General features: G+C 44.2%; 4 protein-coding genes across 5 annotated transcripts; 1 reads left to right on the top strand and 3 right to left on the bottom strand.

Annotated features, from left to right (window-relative positions):
• Positions 1-219: 219 nt before the first annotated feature.
• On the bottom strand, positions 220-1158 carry LOC122050318. Its single transcript, XM_042611237.1, has one exon. It carries the CDS (start codon positions 1156-1158, stop codon positions 220-222), a length of 939 nt encoding a protein of 312 aa, XP_042467171.1.
• Positions 1159-8660: 7502 nt separating this feature from the next.
• LOC122051658 lies at positions 8661-9932 on the top strand. Its single transcript, XM_042612877.1, has one exon. The coding sequence runs from the start codon at positions 8876-8878 to the stop codon at positions 9833-9835; it is 960 nt and encodes a 319-aa protein (XP_042468811.1). The 5' UTR covers positions 8661-8875; the 3' UTR covers positions 9836-9932.
• An 8-nt stretch (positions 9933-9940) lies between these two features.
• On the bottom strand, positions 9941-13175 carry LOC122051659 (rac-like GTP-binding protein 5). The gene is made up of 7 exons (XM_042612878.1): positions 12682-13175; positions 11854-11941; positions 11654-11763; positions 11492-11555; positions 10466-10530; positions 10329-10394; positions 9941-10241 (listed from the first exon to the last, which is right to left on the bottom strand). The coding sequence occupies exons 1-7, from the start codon at positions 12778-12780 to the stop codon at positions 10140-10142; spliced, it is 594 nt and encodes a 197-aa protein (XP_042468812.1). The 5' UTR covers positions 12781-13175; the 3' UTR covers positions 9941-10139.
• A 1253-nt stretch (positions 13176-14428) lies between these two features.
• On the bottom strand, positions 14429-18643 carry LOC122051657 (ATP-dependent RNA helicase A-like). 2 transcript variants are annotated; one of them, XM_042612874.1, is made up of 10 exons: positions 18501-18643; positions 17939-18061; positions 16451-16531; positions 16244-16332; positions 16017-16091; positions 15425-15486; positions 15288-15344; positions 15126-15209; positions 14846-15043; positions 14429-14764 (listed from the first exon to the last, which is right to left on the bottom strand). In XM_042612874.1, exons 2-10 carry the CDS (start codon positions 18059-18061, stop codon positions 14664-14666), a joined length of 870 nt encoding a protein of 289 aa, XP_042468808.1. In that variant the 5' UTR covers positions 18501-18643; the 3' UTR covers positions 14429-14663. The 2 variants fall into 2 exon arrangements, with proteins under 2 accessions (XP_042468808.1, XP_042468809.1); XM_042612875.1 differs by having other exon boundaries at positions 18497-18633.
• Between the last annotated feature and the right edge of the window lie 1555 nt (positions 18644-20198).

Raw genomic sequence — 20198 nt, 5'->3', positions numbered from 1 at the left:
TAAAATTATGATTGAGACACTTTGAAATACACTAACGAAGAGTATAACATTACATTCAAGTTAATCAAATACTAATCACAATATTATATTGAAATACACCACCACCAACACAAGTATAACATTAATTACTTGCACAAACACACCACCACAATTGATCTTCACAAACCTACTCATCAATATCACAACACCCACGTCAACGTCATGCGTGCAAATCAAAGCTCAAAGAGCCAAATGAAGGACTAAAGCCACGAAGAGCAAACCAAGCAAAGCCTCCTTCCTTGAACTCCCACTGTCGTACGGACTGTTGTCCACCAACGGCTGTTGATGCTCTGCACCGATTCCCAACCCCTTCAACTCCTGCCCAAATCCAACTTTCGCCGGTGCAAGGCCCTCGTCTCCGGCTAACGGCTCCGGCTCCGGCGACAAGGGAATTGTCGTATCGGGGTTGGGATTCGGTGTGATTGGAAGCTGGTTGTCGCTGCCGCTATTGATGACATTGTTGCCGATTGGCTGTGTCTGGCCGAAGGGGGGATTGCTTCTGCCGCCGATTGGCCCCACGAAGGGCGGTTCGCCGGTGGAGAGCCCCGGCGAGCCGGGCAAGCCGCAGCGCTGGTTCACCCGTGGCTCGTCGCTGGCTTTCCAGACCAGCTCCCCGTCCTTGTCGATGACGCGCATGTCGCCGAGGTCGACGAGCTCGAGGCTCGCCGGGAAGTTGTTGCTGCTGTCGGCGCCGGTGTCCCACGCGTCGCGGCTGCCGTCGAAGACGGCGATGCCGAGGTCGCAGAGCACGAGAGAGCAGGCGTTGGCGCTGCTCACGGGCTGGCAGGACGACTCCCACGCGGCGGCGCCGGTGGCAGAGTCATGAACCTGGATGAAGCAGAAGTCGTTGCCGAGGCCGCCGGCGCCCGGCGCCGTGCCGAGGCGGACGAGGGAGGCGATGAACTTGCCGGAGGGGGAAGCGAGGAAAGGGACGGCCGAGTTGGGAGGGCAGTTAGGAGGCAGGGTGGCGAGGATTTGCTGCTTGATCTTCCTCAAAATGGTGCCCGATGGAATGGCAGCACCGGCGGCGGCGCTGTCAGCGGCCAAGGAAGAAGGAAAGACAGAGAAACAAGAGACGGAGATCAACAAGAAGAACAGGAAGAAAAAAGGAGAAGCCATTGAACTGGACGTTGACTTCTTGAGTTTGAGCTGTGAATTGGATTGGATTGCATGGAGAAGAAGGGTGTATTTAAAGGAGATTTAACCGATCGAACCGCTCCAATTGAAAAGATTTTGGAGTAGGAAGAGATTTGAAAAGGTTTTGAAATGCATGTGTGTTTCAGTTGGAAAGTTCATGCAAAAGTCAAATAGTTTATTGGATTGGACTAGTGAAATAGTGCACCTGTTCCAAGTTGATGATATCCTATGGTTGACTTTTTAATTTAAGATTTTTTTTTTAAAGAAAAATGTGTTATATATATATATATATATATATATATATATATATATATATATATATATATATATATATATATATATATATATATATATATATATATATATATATCAAGGGAAGAGGAATTAATAGTTTTGATGATTGTTTAGCTAGAAAAGGTTCCGTCTTTCTAGTCAATTAGTTATATAAGAAGGTCTAATCCAACCAAGAATTGCTTAGAAAGTAAAGTGGTTGACTGTAAGATAATTTGAATGATTTATTATTGATATAACTATAATGATCTACGATTATGGAAAACGAGTCGACTGTGTATTTGGACCTTGTAAGGTAGTGATCGGGAAATGTAGTCAGAATCACACGGTAGTCGGAGATAGTTATAAGGCATTCGAGAAATGGAGTTCGAGTCACATGGTGCTCGATAGTCAATTATATTCAAAGTCTTGCGGTGCTCGGGATTGAAGATGGAGTCGCACAATCATGAGTGTTAAAGCTCCTTATTAATGGAGCACTGCGATAAAACACGCCATTATATGAAAAGCTATAAAAGAGGGTGATAATCAATAGATAAGGTATACTAGTAACTCTCGTATACTCATCTTTCGACTATTTTTTACTCTAATTATCTCACTAAAGCAATAAAGGAGTCTTGCCGAGATATATCAAAACATCTAATTCTACGTTGACTTTGAACAAAAATTCTACTTGGTAGAAAAAAGGTGTGGAGGCTTAGCCACCATCGTCTAGCCACCAACATCTAAGTATTTCATTAGGGAGGATAGATTCTCTGGATCATTTTTTACGATCTAAAGGATGGTCCTTTAATATAGATTGATGAAATGAATGATCCTCATTTATAAAATAGGTGGAGATTATTCATCCCCACCAATCCACATCGAGAAACCATCACTTGAATCGCAAAAAATGATCTAAGAATCCGGGCTATCCATTAGGAGCTTCAGAATTGTAGCATATCAATTATTAATGATCCTGTCCGAATCAAGAGTCAGTGGACGCTGGGCACGCGGCGCTCTCTGCTGGATCCTCAAGTGCTCCGGCGAACCTGCAACAAAACCGAGCCGGGAGGGGTGTCCCGGCGACGGTCCTCCGACGCTCAAGTCAGGTAAGTGGTGGAGAAAGTGGCTGCCAAATTCGTATTCTGCGTACCTTCGGCGAAGTAATAGCCTCTTTATATAAGACGGAGAAGGAACTGATGCACGCCCACCGAGGTGCGTACGTGTCAGCAACCCATACCACGGTATGCACTTGTCAGAGAGCTTACCTGACACCATGCTGCCACAGTCCGAGCATGTTCTTTGATGGGACGGCAGGACCACCCGTTGTCAGACTAGAAGTATGGCACAACCATACGACTTGACGGCTGTCAGAAGATGTCCCCGTCTTTTACCCACCGTCTGACTGGGGTACCTGGCCCGCCGAGCGGGCGATGAACGTCATCCGGACGGCCTTGATTCTTTGCGTCGTCCGGGCGGCACCTCCTTCCGCTCGGTTATTACGCACTGCTTTATTTGAGCGTCGGACCCCTGGTCCCTACCAGGGTGCCTTTTACTACCAGATTTCCCTTTCTTCTGAGTCCGGTCGGCTCGCCCTTTTCCGGCGAGCCACTGGACCCTTTGACCTCCCCTCAGCGTTGACTCCTTATGGGGTTCTGGATTTTTACCGCCGGATCACTTGCCTTCCTCTCGAGTCTAGTCGAAGGAGGCAAAGTCCGACTGACTGGACTGCCGATCTGTCGAACAATGATCATTGCCTTAGGCCGCTCGGCCAGGCATAAAGATGCTCCTCCGTGCGGCGATATCTGTCTGTCCGGCGACACTTTGTCCATGCCTTGTATTTTCTAGGAATCGATGTCCGTTGTTCTCCCACACTACCCATCACGTGCTCTGTGCACGGTAAGGGGAGCTCATTAAATGCGGCTAGTAACCGGCAAACACGTGGCGACCGTGCATTTGTCAGAGTATGGCGGTTACGTCACTTCCGATGGGACAGCCGCCGTTTGAAACGGACGATCCGATGACAACCTCGATATTGACGACCTAGATCGGACGGTGGAGGTTGCTTCCGGGCGGCAATATAAAGCCTGCGGCTCCGCTTCCGCCGCCGCCTCGCTGCTTCATTCTCCTCCGGCATTCTCGCCCTTCAACTCTTCGGCAAACCTCGGCCCTTCGTCGATCATCTTCTTTGTTTGTAAGGCCTTCTCTCTTGTTCCCAGCGCTTTCTTCTTTTTGTTACCTGTTTCCTTCAATCGGCTTCTGCTCCATTCTTTGCTCACCCCTTCCCTCGGCATCCTATATTCTCGTCCCTTGACCATGACTAGCACTTCACAGTCGACTGGCGGCGCTCCAGGTCTGTGGTACACGACCATGGAGAGCCGTTTTGATGAGGAAGACGCCTTGCGCCTCGTCCGGACTTATGACCTGCCAACCGACCACCAAATAGTGTTAGCCACACCAGCCGCTCGGCCTCATGAACCGCCGTTAGGCACAGTGCTTTTCTTCCGAGACCAATTTCTGGCCGGACTGCGTTTTCCACCTCACAAATTTTTCTTAGAAGTCTGTAACTATTTCCGCATTCCGCTCGGCCAGGTAGTTCCCAACTCTATTAGGCTGCTGAGCGGAGTAATAGTTTTGTTTAAGCTGAACAACATCCCCTTGGACCCAAAAATATTCCACTACTTTTACTATCCCAAGCAAGCCGAGTGGGGTACCTTTGTTTTCCAGTCTAGGATAGGCTTCGTGCTTTTTGATCATATGCCGAGCTCCAACAAACATTGGAAGGAGCATTTTTTCTATATACGTTTTCCCGAGCGGTCGACTTTCCGCACCAAGTGGCAGACGGCTATGCCCGCGCAATCGGAGCTCGGCAAGTTTAGAGGTGACGCGGACTATCTCCATGCAGCCGAGCGGCTAGTCGGTCAGCGCTATCATATTGACGAGATGCTCCTTCCGGGAGTAATGCATATATTCGGCTTGTCTTCTATCCCCGCCGATCTGCCCTACAACATGAGTAAGTTTCCTTGTCTTCTCATTTGTTTTGTTCTAACTGATTTATTTTTTGTTTCTACAGCGGAAGTCATGTGGCGTGCCAAGGCTACCGAGAAGCTCAAACTGAAAGCTGCTCAGATTGAGGAGGTGACGAACAAGGAGGCCGCCGAGCGGGGCCTTGCTCCATCCGATCCGACCGGTGGAGAAAGTGAGGGGGCACCAACTGTCCCCGAAGCCTCAGATGTCCCTGCCTTTCACAATGAGGCCGCGGGTGACCTGGAACCTCCTCCCGAGGCTGAGGTAGGGGGCCGTTCGGCCGATGATGTGCCGCTACGCACTCGGAAGCGCCGAAGACCAGAATCTGCCCCTGCCTCTGCCCCTGCCTCTAACCTTGATGAGCCACTGCCCGAGCGGAGCGCTAACCTTGATGAGCCACTGCCCGAGCGGAGCGCGGGCGCACCGGTGCTATCCGGGACGGTTTCGCTCGAGAGTACCCCAACTCCTCAGGGCTCTCCGAGGGCCAGCTCGGAGGTGCCGCCGTCCAGCCCTTCCAGAACTTTGCGCCGTATCAGGCGTATGGGTGAGCTTCCCTCCTCTTCTGCCGGTGGGCCGTCCGATAAGGTCGCTGCTTCTCAGAGCGAGCCGAGCGGCCAAAACTTGATAAAGACCGTTCTGCGCCTCCCCTCAGAGGCGTACATGGCTGCTGCTGATCGGCCAGTGGTCCCCGAGCAGCAGATTACTCTGACGGGCCCTCTTGCCCAAGCTTGGATAGATGCTCGGCGTCGCATAGCCACGATGACTCCCGGGCAGCTCGGCGATAGCAACCTTCAACAGGCCACCGGGGTATGCTCTCCTTTTCTTTATTTGCATATTCGAATTAGGTTTCTGACCTGTGGACATTTGTTGGTAGAACTGGGTGGAGCAGATCGCTATTAGCAATCGATTGGCCGAGCTGGAGGACGAGTTGAAAAAACAAAAAACCGTTGGGGGTAACGGGCAGTCGGCTGCCGCTCTGGCGCAGGCCAAAAAATCGCTGGACGCCGAACGGAAAAGGGCTAACGATTTGGCGAGCAAAGTCGTTCGGCTCGAAACGATGATCAAGCAACGAGAGAAGGAGCTCAAAACGGCGACCACTCGGAAGCAACAGGCCATCAATGATATGGACCGTATGAAGGTGGAGATCAGGGGGTTGGAACAACGCATCAAAGACTTGGACGCCCTGTTGGCCGCCGAGAAGGAGGGCCGATTCGACGGAGATTTGGCCGCGCTCCAAGCCACCAGCGATGCCGCCCATGCCGCGCTCAAGGAATACCAGGAGGGGGAGTCGGCCCGCTCTGACGAGGTGAGGAAAGCGTTCCTTTGTTCGGAGGACTTCGGAGAGAAGTTCACTGACAAGATATCCCTCACGTTCGAGGAGGCGATCAAGGCGGCGGTGGGATATCTGAAGAACAAAGGTCACCTGTCTGCCGAGTTGACCATCCCCCCCGAAGATATAGCGAGCGTGATGGACACCATCCCCGACGCTCTCTTTGATTTTGATGTCTGAGGAGCGTTTTTATAAACTTTTTTGTATTCCAGCCGTTCGGCCCGGACTATCTCTGTAATGACTTTTTTAGCTTGCGTAGTAGATGATCTTCTGTTCCTTTCACCTTTTATTGTGGCAAGAACTTACTAAGTATTCTTTATAACCATTCCGCTCGGCACCTCGCTATGCCAGACAAGCGAATTATCTTTAATGTCTCATTACGCGCTTGATCAGCCGCTCAGCGCGCAAACTTGTTTGCCTCTTTAATTCCGATTAACCATCCTTTGCTCGTCTCTTGATATTTATCGTCGGTGGTCGATGGTGCGGTTATTTATAGCCGATCGGCGCGACTCTCGATCTTTAACGATGGTGCTCGTCGGTCTTCCGCTCGGAGGGTTTATAGACGCCGGCTCGTCTCTACGGTTTAACGTCTGGGCTAGACGGCGCAGATATTTATAGCCGATCGGCGCGGCTCTCGATCTTTAACGACGGTGCTCGTCGGTCTTCCGCTCGGAGGGTTTATAGACGCCGGCTCGTCTCTACGGTTTAATGTCTGGGCTAGACGGCGCGGATATTTATAGCCGATCGGCGCGGCTCTCGATCTTTAACGACGGTGCTCGTCGGCGCGGATATTTATAGCCGATCGGCGCGGCTCTCGATCTTTAACGACGGTGCTCGTCGGTCTTCCGCTCGGAGGGTTTATAGACGCCGGCTCGTCTCTACGGTTTAACGTCTGGGCTAGACGGCGCGGATATTTATAGCCGATCGGCGCGGCTCTCGATCTTTAACGACGGTGCTCGTCGGTCTTCCGCTCGGAGGGTTTATAGACGCCGGCTCGTCTCTACGGTTTAACGTCTGGGCTAGACGGCGCGGATATTTATAGCCGATCGGCGCGGCTCTCGATCTTTAACGACGGTGCTCGTCAGCGCGGATATTTATAGCCGATCGGCGCGGCTCTCGATCTTTAACGACGATGCTCGTCGGTGCGGATATTTATAGCCGATCGGCGCGGCTCTCGATCTTTAACGACGGTGCTCGTCGGTCTTCCGCTCGGAGGGTTTATAGACGCCGGCTCGTCTCTACGGTTTAACGTCTGGGCTAGACGACCTTCGAGGCTGACTCCTTACCAGGTCAAGCGACCTTGACCTTCATATCCCGCGCTTGAACAATATTTATGCCCGGCCGAACAGCACGGGTCATTCGCTTGCGAACCTGATCGGCAGGGAGGCTTTCACTATTCGGGTGCTTGGCTCGGATAATCCATATGCCCCTTTTACCCAAGAACGTACTCCTGGCCGAACGGCTCAGGGTCTGCTTCGAGCATTTTGGCTCGGATAATTTATATCCGTCCGAATGGTACGGGGCTTCCGTTTTTAGAGCGTTTGGCGCCAATTTGATCCGTATACCTCCGGCCGAGCGGTTCGGGGCCTTCGTTGTCGAGCACTTGGCTCGGAAAACCATATACCTGGCCGACCGGCTCAGGCCTTCGCTCCAAGCAATAACCTCCCTCTATCATCCTGAACAGCGCAGGACTTTGGTTTCCTTCCTGCCACACTAGTATGCCTGAATCAAGAGTCAGTGGACGCTGGGCACGCGGCGCTCTCTGCTGGATCCTCAAGTGCTCCGGCGAACCTGCAACAAAACCGAGCCGGGAGGGGTGTCCCGGCGACGGTCCTCCGACGCTCAAGTCAGGTAAGTGGTGGAGAAAGTGGCTGCCAAATTCGTATTTTGCGTACCTTCGGCGAAGTAATAGCCTCTTTATATAAGACGGAGAAGGAACTGATGCACGCCCACCGAGGTGCGTACGTGTCAGCAACCCATACCACGGTATGCACTTGTCAGAGAGCTTACCTGACACCATGCTGCCACAGTCCGAGCATGTTCTTTGATGGGACGGCAGGACCACCCGTTGTCAGACTAGAAGTATGGCACATCCATACGACTTGACGGCTGTCAGAAGATGTCCCCGTCTTTTACCCACCGTCTGACTGGGGTACCTGGCCCGCCGAGCGGGCGATGGACGTCGTCCGGACGGCCTTGATTCTTTGCGCCGTCCGGGCGGCACCTCCTTCCGCTCGGTTATTACGCACTGCTTTATTTGAGCGTCGGACCCCTGGTCCCTACCAGGGTGCCTTTTACTATCAGATTTCCCTTTCTTCTGAGTCCGGTCGGCTCGCCCTTTTCCGGCGAGCCACTGGACCCTTTGACCTCCCCTCAGCGTTGACTCCTTATGGGGTTCCGGATTTTTACCGCCGGATCAATTAATATAAATAAAAGAAATATATTAAATAATTTAAAAAACATAATTGAAGAGAAATTTTATATTAATTAATAAAAGAAAGAATGTGAAAATCTTTTAAAATAAAGAATATTGAATATTTACACGTCTACTATAAAGGAAAGAAAATTAAAAATGGTCAAAAAGATGGGGGTATTACTATTTTTAAATTAACACATTTATAATAAATTAAAATTTTAATTTTTATCATTTAATAATTTAAAGTTCATGAAAGAGATCGAAAATTTTTAAATTAGAAAATATTAAAAACTTGCCTTATTTAATAATTAATATTTTTATTTTGATAATAAATAAATTAAATTATTTTTTTATAAAAATATTTATATTTTAATATCGTTAAATTAATATAATTTTTAATATATTTTAATCCCATTCGATTAACATTAAATTGCAGTTAAAGACATTCTACGTTGAGATAGGAGAGCTCAACGACCGGCCAACCACGTGAATTTCCCACCGACCACTGCAAAACTGCCCATCTAAAAATAAAGAGAATTCAGGTTTTGATCGCTTTTTTGAATAATTTTCTTCACGAGATTGCCTTTTGATTAACCGGCACAGTCTCCGTCTCCGGTGCTTGCCCTTGGCCTCCGACCATCCCCGGTGCCGGCGGCATGGGCGCCCAGTGCTCGAGGCAAGTGCACCGCCGCAAGGCCTTGGCTTCCGAGAAGCGAGCTCTGCTCGACCTTCTTGAGTCCTCCGGCACCGAGTTCCCCGGATCCGACCACCGCCCGGCCGACCACAAGGCTTGGATGTCAGCACTCGGCCCCGGCGAGCTGCGCCTCAACCAGATCGTGTGGCCCGGAACCCATGACTCCGCCACCGACTGCATCGGCATCCCCTGCATCACCCGCCCCTTCGCCCAGTGCCAGTCATCCTCCATCTACCGCCAGCTCTGCCTTGGTGCCCGCCTCCTCGACGTCCGCGTCCAGAAAGATCGACGGGTCTGCCACGGGCCCCTCGTATCCTACCCCGTCGACCGCGTCCTCGACGCCGTCAAGCGCTTCCTCGAAGAAACAGAGCACGAGCTCGTCGTCCTCGAGCTCCGAACAGAGTTCGGACACGAGGACCCCCCGGACTTCGATAAGTTCCTCGTCGACAGCCTCGGCGACCTCCTCATCCCCTACGACGACACCATCTTCGCCAAGACCATCGCCGAGGTGCTTCCGGGCAGAGTGCTGTGCGTGTGGAAGCCGCGGAAGGCGGCGGCGCCGGGAGCCGGGAGCCCGTTATGGGGGCCGGGGTGCCTGATCGACCACTGGGTGGACACCGACCTTCCGATGACCAAGTTCGAGAACAACATGCGGCGGCTGGGAGAGCAGAAGGCGGTGACAGAGCGGAGGCACCTTTACCGGGTGGAGAACACGGCGACGCCGCAGGCGGATAACCCGGTGGTGTGCGTGCGGCCGGTGACGAGGCGAATACGCGGGTACGCGAGGCTGTTCATCGCGCAGGCGTTCCAGAAGGGGATCGCCGACCGGCTGCAGGTGCTGTCCACCGACTTCATCGACGTTGACTTCGTAGACGCGTGCGTGGGGTTGACGCTCGCGAGGATCCAGGGGAAGGCGGCGTGAGCCTTCATTTTACACCTTTTTAGTTTTTAAATCGACTATAGAATATTTATGCAATTACCATACTTGGAATAAATCGGGCGACTATGGCTCGTCATAATCGATAGATTTACTCAAGGTCAACCACTCCATTTGTGATAGATTTACACGAACAATCCAACCAAAATACAATAATCCATGAACATCATTTGAAGCATAGCAGCCACCTTACAACATCAATCCTGCAGTTCTGGAATACGAGAGAGGAGTTACAACGGAAGAACCCTAAGCGAGCTTGAGATTTTCTGCGAGTGCGCTCTCTCGATCATCACAAAATCGAGCAATTTCTCTGTTGCCTTTTCTTCTTCTTGTTTTTCTTGGGCGGTTGAAGTACAACCTTGATGGCTTGATCAAACACTGCCTTGACGTTCTACACCAGAGCATTTTGCAACGTTGCTAGATTCGATCAGAAAATAAAAGGAATAATGGATTTCGAAGAAGGGAGGAAGATTCATACTTGCTGGGTCTTTGAGCTGCACTCGATATATGCAGCAGCTCCTATTTGCTTTCGCAGTTCTTCCCCCTAAAACAATGCTCTACTATAGTAAGCAAGATGCATGTCGAAATATACCATAGACCACCACCTGGTTTTACCTGAGCAGTAGTAATGGAAGAGGCACCGGGATGTTCGATGAAAAATTGTGTATCATCTCGAAGATCTGCAAGCAATGTAAAAAGAATGTATCATATAGATTTAACATGTATCTCTATCTAAGAAACTACCAGAAAATCCATGTGATAAAGGATCTAAAGTTCAGAAGTTGAAGAGTGAATAGTCAAACAAGCACCATAGTGAACGATGAAGCATGTACTTAAAGTTCATTAGGTGCATGAAGTGCTAACATTTGTAAGATAATGAGTTGACCATCAGGTGATACTTAGCAAATTTGGAGCTAGATAACATTAGAAAACCATCCGATAGCTATTTACCTAGAGTTAATCATGTTGACAAAAACATGGCTTGATCATCAAAATTTAATGCAAATTTAGTTCAGATGACGCAAAGCGATAAATACACATATTTTATAAAAGCTCTTGGTCATGTAAGAATAAACAGTGAAGTGTGTTATGAAGGTGTATTATGGAGAGGTAACAGGAGAGAAAAGGAATGCTAATCGAATGCTTGTATGATGATAGGTTGACCATCAGATCAGACTCAGTAAACGGCATCAAAAAGTAGAACGACTGGGAGCTGGATAAGATAAGAAAATCATTTGATAATATATTAACATGTGGACAAAACATGTCATGAAAAACAACAATTTAATGCAGATGTCCATTTAGATGATGAAAGTAATTAACTAACATCCTTTACAAAAACCATAGTCAATTAACATCAAGATAAAATGTTGTAGTTATACCAAAGGACACTGGGATGTATTCAAGAACATAAATGTGACAGTCACTGATTGGTAATTAACCTTAGACCAGCTGCCGTTAAAAGCAAACGAAACTTACATAACTTACTTCAGTAGCTCGGTTTGCTTACTTTACATTGAAAAAAGGAAGAGCAATCAAGCTTACTATTCCACAACGTAACATGCAAACAATCATGGCTCTCTAGTAGAACTGATCAAAGTGCAAATAAAGAGTGTAACGTGTTATGAAATTAATCATTACCCAGTTTTGTTCCGACAAGAATTATGGGCACACCAGGTGCATAGTGCCGCAATTCAGGAATCCACTGAAAATCCAAATTTGAAGGGAAACACAACAAATTGGAGGATTTATGATTCAAAAAGTTTATAAAATGAAAAACAAATGAAGAAATCCATTAATAACCTTCTTAGCAACATTTTCATAACTTGCTTTACTAATGAGCGAAAAGGCAAGCAGAAAAACATCTGCACCACGGTAGCTCAAAGGTCTCAATCTGTTGTAATCCTCCTGGCCTGTTAAAAAAATCTTTTCATACCAACCTTTGAAATGAAGAACTAGCAAGTAACAACCAAAAAAAAGAGACAAAGAAAGTTATAATGTACCTGCAGTATCCCACAACCCTAAGTTAACTGTGTTTCCATCTACCACTACATTAGCACTGAAATTGTCAAACACCGTGGGAACATAGTCCTGTTCAAAAGATGGAAAGCACAAGTATCTACAATGTTAGCTTTCATGCATCCTAATATCTTCGCAGGTATACTTTACATTTATATTTTCATTAATGATTCACGAGCAATGCTATAGTTAACGAAATACATATTTAATAAATTATTGATCAAAGTATGATCATTATACAGTATGGCTCAAATTTAAACCATGGCAAATGCGCAACATTAACATTTTCTTAAGAAGCAACCACGCGTTGAGAGGAAACTAGGTACGTAATTACCTAGCAACCTCTCCTTCTGATGTAACAAGAAATAAACCTCGGAAGTCTTTAAACACCATGACCCGTTTAAACAGGCATGATTCAGTGAACAATAAATACACTTAGGTCTCTTCGTACTAAGCATGATCGAGAAAGTAAACCAGTCATACACATAAGAAATCCTACATGCATCCAAGTTAATTTAACAATATCTAGATTTAACCAAATCTATTCCTAATGGTCAACAATATAGAAATTTTAAAAGGTAAAAGTAGACAATTTTAAGATAGACACTTAAAATACCGAAACTAGCAATTAGGAATCTTCACGAGCAGATCCAAGAAAGGTATAATATGAGGAGAACATCAAAAAAGGAGCGATTTTTCCTTGTGCATTTCCCTCGCACAGACTATTCAATCGACCTTTTTTACCTCTCATGCCTGACTAGCATGATTTAAACAGCAGAGCACCCTAAAAGATCAGATTTTTCGGCACTCACAGTTGGAAAAGTGTTGCTGGTGTAGGATATAAGCATGCAGGTCTTTCCTACGGCGCCGTCACCGACAGTGACACACTTGATAAACCTCGACGCGCTCATTTCTTCAGCCGATCACCTCCTCTCTAGTCTTGATCGCCAACCACAACAAAGAACATAAAATCGAAGGAAAAGGGGGGAAAAGAAAAAGTTTTCCTCCCTCTTCAGCTCAGCCTCAGACTAAGCCGCGATGCCTGTTGTCGTTTCAGCTACTCAGTCGCAGCCTTCACCCTGCAGCCAAACCGCAGGCCTCTGCCATTGACGATAAGAAGACGGTATAGCGAACCCTAACGGGGTAAAGATGGAGATTTACACAAAGGGGACCTCGTTGCTTCGCGTTCTCCCCGTTGAGACCTGAGACTGACGGAAGACAGAGGCGCGCACCGCTCTAGGTTTGGGCCGTTTGGTCGGGAAGAGAAAGAGAAAAAGAGAAGGTCGTGGCCTTGTGGAATCGTGCTCTCGGAGCGGTCGCCTAAATTTATAATTAAACTCCTCGATTTTGGACAATAAAAATTCTACAATTTAGAATATCGTATTTCATTTTATATAATTTATAAAACAAAAATACACCGTAACCATAATATATATAAATTTGATAATTTAAAAAGATAAAATAAAATCTTTGATCTTCTAAAAATACATTTTGATATTAAAATAAAAAATTTATAAAAATAGTATTAATAAAATCATGAAAGTATTTCAAATTTGAAATTGTAATTTTTGCTCGTACACTAAATAGGAATGTCCAAAATATTGAGGGTGAATTTAAAATAGATATATAAATTAGGAGTCCAATGAAAAGTTCGGATACATTGGAGAAGAAGACGAAGGAGGCCTCGGTGTCCTAGAAAAGACACGTTGAATTAAATGGAATGGTTTGGCGTATTTGTAAGACAGCTAAGATAAAGCAGAGCGTCCCTTTTCTTTCCTCAATTCGTCAAAAACTAATAAATTCAATCCCATTATTACAGCAATTCACCAAAGGCACCCCTGAATTTCAGATTTTTCGAGAAAAAAAAAACATATTTATTTTCTAGAAATGGACAAGCATTAATTTTCAACAAAATCGGTGGAAATATCCTTCTATATAATGACTTATTCTATTTTCTTATTTACCTCTACGTATAGCACTCGGGGTCAAATCATTTATAGAAATTTGAATGAATGATAAGTATGTATGCCCTCGTCTTTTATGATGTCTACAACTTTAAATGTGTGCCTCTTTATTATTATTTCCTTCTAAATATATAAAATCCTCATAAACACTACTAAATAATTAAAATGTTCCAATAGGAACAACAAAATGTTTTCTTATTATATGAAATCAACCAATTAATAATTATGATTAAATTGGCCCCCTAAGACATGGTGGAAAATACCATTATAATGACAGCGAAACTCCCCATGAGCGCCTCTTGGCAGGTACATTGATTATGCTCTTTGTCGCCGATCCAACCAATTATAGATGGCCGATCTCCATTGGCCGCCATGCCCTTCGATCGGACGGATGCACGAAACACACCATCCGAGCCCCTCAAGCACAGCGCACCAAGCACACAGTGAGTACGAACCTAGACGCCTACAGTTCTCAAACGACTAAGAGACTATTGTTTCAGTTGCCGCTCACGCTTCTGAATTTATCTAATGGATGTATTAGACGCAAGCTCTCATATCTGGATTTAAAAAAACTAAACACACCATCGAAGTCACATGATTAAGGACTCTAAATAAATGAAGATTTCTTAAACAAATGAAAGAATGTACTGCTCTACCGATCAAAATCCTACTAGTAAAGATTAGGAGTTATAAGTATCTAACTAAAAAGCTTTCAAATCCTCGACCACATTGCGAGACTAACATGCATCGCTGGAAATATCTTCAGATGCAGAGCAGGCATCCATCAGGTCATAGAGCATAAACATAGCAGACGAGATCAGATCAATGGGTTAAGCAACAACAGTGCCAGCATGGGCTATTCCATTTGGTCTAGTGTTGCGACCCCTTCCTCGAGTCGGACCACGGCCACGGCCACGGCCACGATCACGACCTAAGATGAAGTATATACTTTTAAGTTGATTTCAACTTCAAACTCGTTGATTATTGGAGTCGTAAGATAAATGAGACTCACCTCTTCCCCGATTGGGCATAGGAACCTCGTCGTTGTAGGCATAGCTGTTGCTTTCCTGCTGATAATCAGGCTGGCCACCGTATCCACCCCTTCCTCGCCCACGGTAACCTTGGACTCTGCCACGACCATAGCCACCTCTGCCATATCCGCGACCTCTATCGTCCCAGCTTCCATTGTCATATTCAGTTGGGACATTTCCTAAATTTGCACAATGGAACCTTGAATAAGTACATCTTAGTATTCATCGTACGGATGACTTCAAAGAGTAATTTATGCTTACTGTGAGCCCTTCCCCAGCCACCTCTGCCGTATCCACGACCTCTATCGTCCCAGTTTCCATCATCATATTCAGTTGGGCCATTTCCTAAATTTACACAATGGAATCCTGAAATAAGTACATCTTAGTATTAATGGATGACTTTGAAGAGTAATTGATCCTTACCGTGAGCCCTTCCCCAGCCACGGGCACCGCGACCTCTTCCTTGACCAGGATAGCCTTCTGTATCATTAGAAATAACATCAGAAACAAACTGCATGATTACCTAAATGCAAAGAGTTGATTGCATTTCATGCATTTACCTCCTTCGTAGTCGTATTCAGCCAAGGGTCTCACCAGATCTCTAGGCAAAGGAGGTTGATACCTACGAAAAGAAATTATTCCTCGTCAACATGAAGTTTTAATTAACAATCTAACTTAAGGCGATAAAGAAATTCACCAAAAAAAATGTGTGCAAACAATCTCATCCCTGATTATAACAACTACATTATAACATTTTTGTAAGTTTATCAATTGAAGCAAACTTCCTCTGCTTTTCTCGTTCACAGAAATATTATAACATTAATAAGAATATCAACACTAAAAAGATTATCAACCCTAATATGGCAATGAAATTGTTAAGCAAATTAGAGGTAACAAAGCACAAAGCAGGTTAATTCCAGCTTTAGAATTATAATTAACCAAAATCATGCCAAGAAAATGGGAATCCTAAAACAATCTAACAAGGATGAGATTAATACAAAATGAAATAAAAGGACTGTTTGGTTACATTAGGATCTATAACAAATTGATTGCCTTTTAACTGTGCTTAACCAATATAAATCAAGCATCAAAAGAAACAAACTTTCCCCCTTCAAAATCAATTTGTAAAATTATGAGAAGGTAGCAAATTACCCAACAGCTGATGTGTCCAGTTCCTTCCTAGACAAAGTTATGCTGATTACTGAGACATGCCTAGTAGTTTCAAGCCTGCAAGTAATATCCTTAATGATTAAGGGGCATTTTAATGTTCAAACTTAAACATGATAAAACACATTTAACTTTGCAACTTCCAAGAACACAACTGTCCTCCAAATTGTCAAATCTGGTTTTTTCAAAATGGAAAAAAAATATCTTCTTACGGAAGTAGGCCTTCCTCTAATGGTTCCCATGTGTCAGTTATGTCAGTAGATCCAATTACAGCATTTTGATGAAGACCGACTATACGTCTCTGCATCATCATGGTAGGTAAAAAGTTGAGGAACTCACACTTGGCTCATCCAGAAAAAAAGGACTCTAAATAATTTCAGGAAATTTAATACTTATCTTTTTAGAGCTTATGATCATACCTTAATCAGTTCTACAATCATAACAGTCTTGCTAATAGCTTTGCCCATTGCCTTCAAGACAATCTCATTTGAACCTTTTTCCTTTAAAAATGAAGGAAAAAAGATGAGTAATACAACAAGAAAAAAAGGAGCTAAACTAGTAATACAATTTTGGGAACAAAATAGATTGTCGATCAGTCACAACGTTAATTCAATGAAAATCAGCAATGTTTTTTGATGGGAAACATCAGGGAGAAATGGAAGCACTTAAGTAATTTAAGCATACAATTATAATCCCATTTACTATTTTCCTACTCTGGCAGTCTGGTATATAACGAATAAGATAAATTGTGAGCCAGTTAGCTTGAGATTTACATAGAGGATCATTTATATACTAAACACAACTGCATATGATGTTGAAATAACTTAAGATAGGGCAGTTATTTGAAATCCAGACATAAAGACAGACGACATTTTATCTAAGTAATCCAATTATCCTCTGACATAAAAGAAAAAGAAGCCCACAAATTTAAGCTTGCGATTTTTTCTATACCCAATCAGCATTGAGCAAGCACCAGTTCTCTCAATTGTGTATTTAAGAAAATGAAACTGAAAATCCATCATCATCTCATGACTGGGCTCCATGCTTCCAACTGATATATTTTTTTTAATGTGGGAAACTTATTTGTAGTATCCTAAGGGCATCTGCAATGGGAGGTTTATAGCATGCAATTTATGTTATCAATCTCTCAATATAAACCCTTCCCCCACTACATAGGTGGGGTTTATAGCTTTTTTTATAAATCTGTATCAAAATCTTGGGACCAGGTTTATAAAAAAAATAGTGGAGAGAGGATAGAGAGAGAATTTTAAAAGAAGTGGAGTTTTTAAAAGAGAGAGGTTTTATGATAATAGAGAGTGGTTTTTAAAAGAAGTAAGGTTTTTAAATTTTGATGTGACAGTGATGTGACAGAGCATAAACCTCTTTAAGAGGTTTACGACTACGGATGCCCTAAGGTTTAGTATTATAGGAAATATTAGAGGATAAAATCACAATTATGATACAAAAAAACTAGCAAACTAAAGGATGACAAGAAAATGTTATGGAAATTAAAGAGATGAACAGTAGAAGTATACAAACAGCAAACTAACAGTACTCCAGAAATAACTCTAGGAACATCCTAGGATAATATGTAAAAAATCAAAATATAAAAATATTTAATATTCATTTACAAACATTTAGACCTCTCATGAATCCCATCAAAAAGGTATGCAGAACAGGGGGTGTTGGACAGCCCCAACAATTCCTTTGGCATGCATATTAAAACAAGTCAACTAAAATTTCTGATAGTTTTCATAGATACTTGTTAGCATCGAGCACTTTATAGTCCAAATGAAAAACAAAAACAGAAGGAAAAAAAAACGAATATGGACAAGGATATAGTGGAGAAAGAACCTCATACCAAACTAAAAGGCGCAAACCTGTCTTAAAGCTCAAATGACGCATACCTGAAGCAAGCTGGTGGCGTACGAGATATAGTTCCGCATCCTCCCTTGAGCCGTGATACGGATCTCATTCTCATTAATCGGGGTCTCTTCCCTCGGTTTTTCTACTCTCTGGTACCGATCCATCTTCTCATCCACACACGATAAAAAATAATCAGACAAGCAAAACTTTCACATCAATAATAATATCTCTTGAAATTCTAAAAACACTCGAGTAAATCTCAATGAAAAAAAAGGAAAACAAGGATGACAGAGATCAGCATATTTAAAAAGGCTTCTTGCAAAGTTAGCGTCAAAATAGCGAACTATATTGGAAAATTCACGGCAAACACCGAAATCTACCGATGACAGGGAAGCTACGATTCAATCGAGCAACGAACAAACAGTGCAAAATTCTTCTTTTTTTTCCCCTCGTTTTCTTCCATCTACGAACCTCGTTAATAAAAAATGTTTCCGAAAAAAATGATCAAATTTTTTATCATTCAATTGCAGCCGGATACAAAATCAAAGAAGAAACACAGCCACGAACAAAGAAAGAGGACGTCCGATTTTCCCCATTACCTACCACGGTTGTCAATGCCGCTCGTCGTCCTCTACGGCGCGTATACCTCTTTTCGGCCCCGGGAGAGTTATCACCTCCTTACCATATACCACTCCGTACGGGCAGCGGGTGACCGGGTCTCGTTCGGGTTTAGGGTTCGTCTCCGAATCGACTTACAGCCCCTGATCGAATTTTTAATTACCATCAAGGCCCAAGATTCCTACGCTGTAGGATGATGAAGATGTACGGTGATTAATGCACTCAGGGTCTGGCAAGTGTAGAAATGATATGATAGGCGATGCTTCGTGCACGATCGTAAGCAACACGTAGTTCTCTTGGAATGATTTAGTAATTAGTACATGAGATGTTATCATCATGAGATCTGGGGTTCGAATCTTGGTATAACCGAGGTAAATGTCTCTCTCATGTGTCAGTCATTATTCCAAAAGTTAGTAGTCATCCGTAATTTATCTCCTCTGTATTGGCCCTGAGACAGGTTGGCGGGGGTATTGGAGCAAGCGTAGTCACCTTTATGCCACCATCGTAAGCGATGTGTAGACGTGGTGTTGCTAGCTTGATTTCTTTATAAAAAAATATTCCTTTTACTCTCTACCCTTTCGCCTTCCATTCAATATGGCCGGCGAATGTATTTTTCCAAATCTAAATTTCTCTCGCTCTCTCGCCTCTTCCTTCGTGGTCGTCTTCTGTCACAGCTCGCTTCTGCCAGGCAAGCAAAAGCAAAGACGCTACAAGCTACTTGGACAACTTACAGTCATATGCTTGTTCTCAAGCTGACTGGAATCTCGAGAAATTGTCATCGAACACATAGCTGATACTGATTTGCTTAGCACCCCTCTCCATTCTCGATCGTAAGTCTTTCCACTCGACTGTCAATTTTTCAAATCTGTACAATATTTTTTTGTTTTGATATATCCTACAACGTACAAGTCCTAGCTGCTTTCTTACTAATTTTTGTTTATATAATTTACAGGGAACTTCCTAAACATCAAGTCATAACTAATGATAATAAGGGGACGTTTGGTTTAGGGGAATAGGAGTGGGGAATGGGAATGAGAATCATTGATTGCCATTGTTAATGTTTGGATTATAGAAATAGGAATACAAATAAGGGAATGAATCCTTGAAATTGGGTAATGACTCATTCTCATGTACCTCCCCTTCAATGAGTCATTACCCTATTTTCATCAATCAAAATATTTCCTTATTCCAAAAATATCCTTGACCTAAAACTAAAATTTTCTCCCTTAATATTAAATATCAAAATATATATTTTTTTTCATATCACTTCTCTCTCCTTCTTCTCTCTCATCATATTTTCTCTCTCATCATTTTATCACACACTTTCCCTCTCCTTAATCTCTCCTATCACACTCTCCTTCCTCTTTTTTTCTCATTACACTTTCTCTCTCATCATATTTTCTCTCTCATAATACTTTCTCTCTCCTCAATCTCTCCCATCACACTCTTTTTTTTTTCTTTTTTTCTCATCATACTTTCGCTCTCATCACACTTTCTCTCTCCTCAATCTCTCTTGTCACACACTCTTTTTTTTTTCCTCAACACACTTTCTCTTTCATCATACTTTCTCTCTCCTCAATCTCTCCCATCACACTCACTGTTCTATTTTTTTCTCATCATACTTTCTCTCTCATCATACTTTCTCTCTCACCATACTTTCTCTCTCCTCAATCTCTCTCATCA

Source organism: Zingiber officinale, chromosome 3A (genome assembly GCF_018446385.1).
Source record: "Zingiber officinale cultivar Zhangliang chromosome 3A, Zo_v1.1, whole genome shotgun sequence".
NCBI classification, from domain to species: domain Eukaryota; kingdom Viridiplantae; phylum Streptophyta; class Magnoliopsida; order Zingiberales; family Zingiberaceae; genus Zingiber; species Zingiber officinale.
This window is presented reverse-complemented; position numbering and strand designations above follow the sequence as displayed.

Bases quoted from the DNA above. Each gene is read 5' to 3' on its own strand.
- LOC122050318 (XM_042611237.1), bottom strand. From the start codon at position 1,158: ATGGCTTCTCCTTTTTTCTTCCTGTTCTTCTTGTTGATCTCCGTCTCT.
- LOC122051657 (XM_042612874.1), bottom strand. From the start codon at position 18,061: ATGGATCGGTACCAGAGAGTAGAAAAACCGAGGGAAGAGACCCCGATT. The intron at 16,092-16,243 runs GTAAGAAGATAT...TATTACTTGCAG, and splicing joins TTAGAGGAAGGCCTACTTCC to GCTTGAAACTACTAGGCATG. The intron at 15,345-15,424 runs GTAAATGCATGA...CTAATGATACAG, and splicing joins TGAATACGACTACGAAGGAG to AAGGCTATCCTGGTCAAGGA.
- LOC122051659 (XM_042612878.1), bottom strand. From the start codon at position 12,780: ATGAGCGCGTCGAGGTTTATCAAGTGTGTCACTGTCGGTGACGGCGCC. The intron at 10,531-11,491 runs GTAATGATTAAT...CATTGCTTGCAG, and splicing joins TCTTGTCGGAACAAAACTGG to ATCTTCGAGATGATACACAA. The intron at 10,395-10,465 runs GTAAAACCAGGT...GCATTGTTTTAG, and splicing joins CTTCCATTACTACTGCTCAG to GGGGAAGAACTGCGAAAGCA.
- LOC122051658 (XM_042612877.1), top strand. From the start codon at position 8,876: ATGGGCGCCCAGTGCTCGAGGCAAGTGCACCGCCGCAAGGCCTTGGCT.